The sequence below is a fragment of the Phalacrocorax carbo genome, chromosome 26 (assembly GCF_963921805.1).
Source record: "Phalacrocorax carbo chromosome 26, bPhaCar2.1, whole genome shotgun sequence".
Taxonomy (NCBI): Eukaryota; Metazoa; Chordata; class Aves; order Suliformes; family Phalacrocoracidae; genus Phalacrocorax; species Phalacrocorax carbo.
In genome coordinates this window covers 476,747-484,341 of record NC_087538.1, presented here as the reverse complement: position 1 = coordinate 484,341, position 7,595 = coordinate 476,747, and the positions used below count along the sequence as shown (strand labels likewise).

Genomic DNA, 7,595 nt, shown 5'->3' with positions numbered 1-7,595 from the left:
TGAAATTTACGCTTGACCCCTGAAGCTGTTGCTCAGGAGTGTGTTACAGAATCATAGAAACACAGAATGTTCTGAGTTGGAAGGGACCCACAAGGATCATCAAGTCCGGGATCATCCTGTCCCTGCACAGGACAACCCCAAATTCACACCATGTCTCGTCTCTGAGGGGGTTGGCCAAGTGCTTCTTGAACATCGCCAGGCTTGGCGCCATGACTGCCTCCTGGGGAGCCTGTTCCAGGGCTCCACCACCCTCTGGGTGAAGAGCCTTTCCCTAATAGCCAACGTAAACCTCCCCTGGCACATCTCCCTGCCATTCCCTCAGGCCTATCGTGGGTCACCAGAGAGAAGGGATCAGTGCCTGCCCCTCTTCCTGCCCTTGTGAGGAAGCTGCAGACCGTGATGAGGTCTCCCCTTAGTCTCCTCTTCTCCAGGCTGAACAAACCAAGGGACTTTAGCTGCTCCTTGTACAGCTTCTCCTCTAAACCCTTCACCAACTCCATGGCCCTCCTCCGGACACTCTCTAGTAACTTTATATCCTTGATGTACTGCGGCAACCAAAACTGCACCCAGCGCTCTAGGTGAGGCCGCACCAGCGCACAGCAGAGCCGGATAATCCCCTCTCTCCATGGCTGCAATGCAGGGCTTGATGCACCCCAAGACATGGCTGGCCCTCCTGGCTGCCAGGGCACGCTCTTGCCTCGTATTCAACTTGCCGGCGACCAGAACCCCCAGGTCCCTCCCTGCAGAGCTGCTCTCCGGCCTCTCATTCCCCAAGTCATTTACAAAGAGATTAAAGAGTACCGGCCCCAAGATGGATCCCTGTGGAACCCCGCTAGTGACTGGCCACCAGCCCCATGTAACCCCACTGACGAGAACCCTTTGAGCCCGACCCCCCAGCCAATTGCTCACCCACCGCATTACGCGTTTATCCAGCTGTGTGCTGGACATTTTGCCCAGGAGGAGACTGTGAGGGACAGTATCAAAAGCTTTACTGAAATCCAGAAAGATCACATCAGCTGGCTTCTCTTGGCCAACTAGGTGTGTGACCTTGTCATCCAAGGAAAACATATTTGTTGTCGCTCCCCTATTGGCCCTCGCATTCCCCGTTGCTCCCCAAATCCATATCCTGGCGGGACTGCCCCAGGCCCTTGCAGGAGGGCTGGAGAAATGGGCTTGGGGGGCGAGGGGGTGGTTGCCGTTTCTCCGGGGCCCGGAGGGTGCTGGGCCGGTCCCGCAACACCTGGCTGGCTGAGTTGGACAGCCATTTGGGCCGGGGCGGAGGCGGGCGGGCCGGGCGGCCGTCCGGGCTGGTGGAGGCTGGTTCCCCGCCGGTGCTGGCTGGTTCCCCGCCGGTGCTCCGTGGCTGGTGGGCCGCTTTTCCAGGCACATGTGACGGCTGCTGGTGTTGGGTCCAGCTCTTGGAGGTGCTGGGGTGGGCAGTCCAGGTGTCCGGGTGTGAGGGGCAGCTGCTGGTGTCGGGCCGGGCTCTCGAAGCTGCGGCGAGGCGCCTGCGGAGAGAGGAGGCTGCTGAGGCCCCGCCACGGCTGCGGTGCTGGGTGGGTGGCGGGGCAGAGCTGCGCGCCCCATGGCATGCGGGCACCCGGCTGCACGTGGGAGCTGTGGGCACAGAGAGCTCTGTGCAGAAAACGGGGCACCCCGCGCCCCTCGGCTGGGGCTCTGCTCCCATGAGCTGAGAGCTGGGAAGGTTGCTCACCACAGCCTGGCTTGCTGGGATACCCTGGCCAAGGTGAACCTCTGGAGATTACAGCATCACCTCACAGGGTGATTTCTGCTGCTGGGTTCCCTGGCAGGGAGATGTCGCTACTGCAATTCTCACTTTCTGCGGCAACGTCATCCCTCTTTGTTTTCCTGCCTGACTTTGCTCTGCCTACGTCTGTTGCTGGGTCTGCTCTTGTCCAGGCAGGGTCACTTTTAACTAATACTTGCAACAGTAAGGACACGTTTCAGAAAAGAGGGCCCATGGGTTGAGAGGACAGTTAGAACATCTCACAGCAGAAACCTCAGTCCTGTTTGGCCAGTAACTAACTCGGCACGCCAGAATACCCTACCTCAAAATGCTTCGTGGCTAACAGCAGCCATCTAACGCAGCAGTTTGGCTGCACCTGCCCCCCGCCACCAACTCACCGCCTTCTCTTCCTCCACAGGCGGATCACACAACAGAAAACCATCCCAAGCAATATGGAGCCCACGACCGCCACGGCGCCTTCTATGCAGTACTTCTGGAAAGCTTTTGGATCCATAGCATTTCTGTTTCTCGTGCCATCCACGCCTGGAGGAAGGATTCTGTGTGTTAGTGTGTCCTGCACACTACTGCTCATCTCGCAGGAGGCCTGACATTGCCAGGAGATGCTCATTCTCGCTTTGGTAGCATCTCTGAGCCACGGAACATCCTGGGGCTGCGACATTTCCTTGGCCTCAGGAGAAGCAAAGGAAGCTCCCAAGGTCGTTGCAAATCAACACACTCTGGAGCCTCTCTTTCTCCTCGCAGCTTTGCTTACGCTCTGGCATGGCCATAATCCAGTTTTCCCAGTGTCACGGGTTTGCTCCCCCTTCTTGGTGATCCTTCACGTCTGCACACACTTTCCTTTGTGCTCACCCACCTCCGCTTTGCAAGGCTTGCTAGAGCTGCTGCCTGGGGGCTCGCTCTGACCCTTTGGGAACACTCACGAGGCCATCAGCAGAGGGTTAGGAGCGAGTGTGTCTCTGGCACGCTGACGGCAATAACCTTCACACCCCAGAGATGGGAGTCACCCTCTCAGAGCTGCTCCTGCCTTCTTTAGAACACTTGCTCTCTACTAAGAGTTTGGCTGCTGACATGGTGTGCAGTAGCGAGAACTCGGGGAAGAGCCTGCAGACACGCAGAGATTTTGACCTGTGGCCCTGGATGACCAAAGGACAGCAATTACCTGGCACCTCCACTGACTGAATTGCCCCTCTTCTGTCATCAGAGACTGGCACCGCGTGACTGCCTCCTTCCTGAAGCGCCTCATTCTCCGCAGTCTCACGGTCCATCTCTTTAGAAAGAAAGCGGGTCAGTTTAATTAGGCATAATTAGATGTAAACAGACAGCAAATCCCAACCTGCTGAAAGGCTAGGGGATTGCATGCGATCTTGTTCACATTCCACTGAGTGCATTTCGGGCAAAGGGCAGGACGATGGTACATGACTCCCTTCAGAGAGGGCAGGAAGATGCCGTAGCAGGTTCAGCCGTGGAAAGAGCCCTTCTGAGAAGCACGTCCCACCGTGCCAACTCCATCGCACGGTAAGGCTATCAGGCACACGTGGTGGGCTGAACCGCAAGCTCTTGCAACCATGTTCTGGGCACTTTCACGGGTGGCGGTGAAGAGCCCACAGTCCCCCAAGACACGAGGAAAACCACAGCCAAGGTATCTAAAACACAACTGGAAACAGACAGCCAAACCATGCGAGACTGAATTCACAGCCCCTCATTTTAGCTGCCTTCAAGGTGGGCGTCCCGCCTCAAGGTGCCCGCCCAGCTCCCACCTGTCCCTGACTCCAGGGGGTCACTCAGAGTCCTCGGCCATCAAGGAGAACAGCGGGGCTGGACCGGCTGTGAAGCTGGGGCTGCTCCCATCCTGGCCAGGGGCTGCCTGCAGCGCAGGCAAAGCCTGCCGGTCTCAGCCACCCCAAGCTGCCTGCGCACCCTCTCTGCCGGCCAAGGGCACTCTCCCCTCCGGTGACTGGCAGGGTGCCGGCCCTCTCGCGGCTTGTCAGGAATCAGCTCCTCGGCAAGTCCCTCACGCATTCAAGGCGTGAGCGCTGCCCATCCCTGACAGCTGGATACCAACCTCTGCCCAGTCCAGCTCTGACCGCTAGGGGTATAACTGGGGCAGCAGCTCTCCCTGGGGCTCAGCTTGAACCACAGCTGGCAGCAGAGGCTCTGGGCCACTCTGTGGCTCACCAGCGCCTGCAAGGCGTGAAACTGAGAGTCACCGCAGTGAGGCTCTGATCAATCCCTTCCTGCTGCGTAGCTACGGCTGGGCCAGACAGGCATCAAACCCTCAGCTTCCCAAGTCTTCTGCTTAAGAGTGATATATACCCACCAAGCGCTGCCTTGTCCAGGTCCTTCAGGATTTCCTTCAGGACTTCTGATGACCGCTGGGAAGACTTGCCTCTTTCAGCTTCATACTTTGCTCTTTGGGGACCTTAACAGAAAGTAGCATGTTAAATTTCTCTCTGATAAAATACTGAAACAGAGTGCTTAGTCTGTGCAGCCAGTCAAGACTGACTACTCACCCCTGCGATGCCAGGGGAGCTCCAGCGCGGGATGCAGCCCAGAAGCTGGAAACGCCCTCCCTGTACCCACACCTGCAACCAAACCCCCACAAGAAGTTCCCATCACACATTGGGATATTCACTGTCAGAACTGAAGAGGAGAACGTATGAGGGGATCGTGTAACCACGTGGCACACACGGCCTATATTGTCACGCCTGCAAGAGATGTCTCGCTCACATCTGGGCTCTGAGCTGGCAGCTCTCCAAGGAAGTCAAAAGCCATGACGTACCCATGCGATATCCCAGCGTGTCAGCCCGGGAACCCAGACGGGAAGCTGGATATCCATCGCCTCCAGCCATGTCTGTAAACACAGGACAGAGAAGCTCCCATGAACTATTTTAAGGCACTCCTTCAGTTCTGAACAGCAGTGAATGCAGTTCAAACGCAGGCTTGCTCCATGGCACTCGTCCCTCCCTTCCCCTCAAGAGCATCGTGCCCCGGGCTGTGGGCTGGGGCTCTGTGTCCCATGGGGACCTGGGTTCACCCAAGGAGAGCACTGCAGGGCTAGAGCAGGAATGCTCCCACCTTCCCAAGCGGGCATCTCCCAAGGACAGAGGTGCCTGAAGCTGAAAGCCAGGACCCAGCCAGGAGCGGCAGAGCCACGGCTCCCGGCACGACTGTCACCAGCCTGGAGGAGAAGCGCTCCCACGGGCTATTGCCTGGCCTCTGCAGAGCCACTCCGGCCCCAGCGTGCAGGCTGGGGGAAGGCTGCCCTGGGGCAGGGCGGCACAGGGCCAGCTCCAGCAGCAGCTTCTCACCCCGTGGCACTGCTCCTGACCCCACCGTTCACCTGGAAAATGCCCCTGCAGTGGCCACGCACCCCTGCGCCTCCCCGGGGAGCGTCTGCCTCCAGCTGCCCGTGGACCTGCCCACGACTCACCTGCCCGAGCCTGGCCCTGCTGCTCTCCCAGCCCTGCCCCACCACCACCCCAGCCCCGCTGTCACCCCGAGCAGCCGTGGGCGCTGTGCCACGCTGCCAGGGTTGGGGCTGGACCTTGCCTGCCCACCTACCTAATCCCCACGCTCGCCACGGAGCAGCCCCGACCTGCCAGGCTTGCAGGGCCATCAGGAGCAGGATAAATAGGTGGGTGGGGGCCGCGGCCCCCCGCGCCTGCACCATGCTGCTGCCGCTGCTGCCACAGCTGGCACTGCTGGAGCGGTGCCTGCGGCACAGCACTGCACAACACGGCGTGGCACAGCGGGGTCTGTGACCTCACAACACATCCACGCCCCCACGGACACGCCCTGGGCACCCGCGGTGTCATCTGACGTGCTCCGACAAGATCTTTCTGAGTCAGACTCCACGTGGGCCTTAATGGGATCCGCTGCCTTCAGCCAGCACAAATTCAGCTGTTTTCCAAAGGTGTTCCTCCCCTTCGTTGACAGGCCGCACAGCTTAACCTCTTTCTCTTTACATGCCCATACTGTTAACCTTGACCTTGGTTTTACTTCTTCCTAATTTATTGGCCAACCCAGCCTTTTGAAAATTCAATTTTCCAAGAAAGCAACAAAGTCAGTACTTTGGGATTTTAAAAAAGCAAGCAGCACATTTTGTGCTGTGTCTATAGTATGTAAATATTGTGTGAATATATTTCAAAAACACCTGTCTCTGTCTTTGAGATGAGAAGGATGCTTAGGGAGAGTTCTTTATCCTTTTGGCTTTCTGGGTTAAGAAACTGATTCACTAATTAAGCATCAATTAGTTTTGATTTAAGTAAAACACAGCCTGTCTTCTCGAGGGCTGCTTCGGGAACGTACTGGTCCAAGAGACTGAAAGATTAGCATGGAGGGTGAGCCACCGATGGCCGATATGTGTCACAGTACAGTACTTAAATCATCATTTTTTCCATAGCTCACCCTTTCTGTTCTCTCAAAACGTGAGGCACCTGAGCAGCACCAACCTGACACAGCTGATGCTGTGACCCCGTGCCTCAGGTCACCTCCAGGCAGTAACAACTTCACAGCAAGACCCAATTTCAAGGAAAAGGCTCACCTCTGCAGAACTGCCCGTGCCGCACAGACCCTCGGGTGAGCTCATCTTCCCCAAGGGCCTGAATGGTCACCTCGGGAAACTGCAGCAGGCTGCTCGTTACCTGAGCCGCGAGGTCTCGCATTCTTCACTCTAAATAAAGAAAAACGTGCAAAAAGAGACTCCTGACAGCCAGAGACATTTCTGAGACTGACAGAAGTTTCATCAGGTTGCCGTGAATAACCTCCCGTCCACCTCCTGCAGCTCTTCTCCTGAACAAAACGGCGCTCAGGGCAGCTTTGGATCTCACAGCAGAGCAAAGGGAGAATCCTTTGCCCTTCAGATGCCTACGAGGTCACCAACAAAAAGGGACGCCGGGGTATCGACAGGATAAATCACAGGGGAAAAAAGCCCAATACACTGAGGTCAAGACTACTCACACAGGTTAGTACGATGCGATCTGAGACAAATCACAAGGGCATTCAAGGGCAGCGCTGACAAGGAAATACAAGTTATACAGATGGGCCTGCTGTGGAGAAAGGTTATGCTCTGAAGGCCGGGCAGTGGAATCGGCTGCACTTCCAGCCCCAGGCACGGGAACTCTTTGAGAACATGTTCCAGTACCTTCTGCCAGCAGGAAACGCACGAGCGCGTGACACACGGGACGCGGCCGTCAGGGTCCCGCACTAGGCACAGGGCAACGTTTTGATGGAAGTGCTTCATGATCACTCATAGAATATGTTCTACTAGTAGCAAGGTGGTTGTAAGAAAAAGAGTGAGCAAGTCTCTTGCAGCAGGGCAGCTAAGAGCAGTCAGGAAACCTCCTCACCTGCCGTGAGCCGCCCCGAGTCACCCTGCCTTTGCCGCTGCCTCCCGCGACAGGCCAAGAGCACAGAACTTTGTGTGGCCAAACTGCAAGTCACGCTTTAAGGACTTAAACTAACTGGGGAGACCGGAGTTTAACAGCAAACCACTCACCGCCCCAAACTCCCCACCAAACCAGAAATCCTTCGTCTCTGGTAGAAAGCTCACACCCTGACACAGAGCAGTCCTGTCTAGAGCGCACATCAGATGTGCTTCTCCGACCAGTGCCACTGGCAAGAACCATCAGGTAAGGAACCCTCCGACATCTGGACCCTTCAGGTGACTTTAAAGTTAGTCGTGCTGCCGTTATTAGCAGCGGACAAAAGCATGTGAAACTGCCGGCGCATCAGGCGCGCCCAGGTTCCCCGAGTGAGCCAACGGGCATCTGAAACATTTTTTTTTCTAGGCATTTGCTTGGCAATATGGAACCAGGGAGGTAAAACC

General features: G+C 56.8%; 1 protein-coding gene across 1 annotated transcript; it reads right to left on the bottom strand.

The window, feature by feature from the left end:
* Nucleotides 1-775: 775 nt before the first annotated feature.
* On the bottom strand, nt 776-5,042 carry LOC135317431 (uncharacterized). Its single transcript, XM_064473709.1, has 5 exons — nt 4,548-5,042; nt 4,086-4,187; nt 2,928-3,035; nt 2,146-2,290; nt 776-1,508 (listed from the first exon to the last, which is right to left on the bottom strand). The coding sequence occupies exons 1-5, from the start codon at nt 4,615-4,617 to the stop codon at nt 1,085-1,087; spliced, it is 849 nt and encodes a 282-aa protein (XP_064329779.1). The 5' UTR covers nt 4,618-5,042; the 3' UTR covers nt 776-1,084.
* Nucleotides 5,043-7,595: the final 2,553 nt, after the last annotated feature.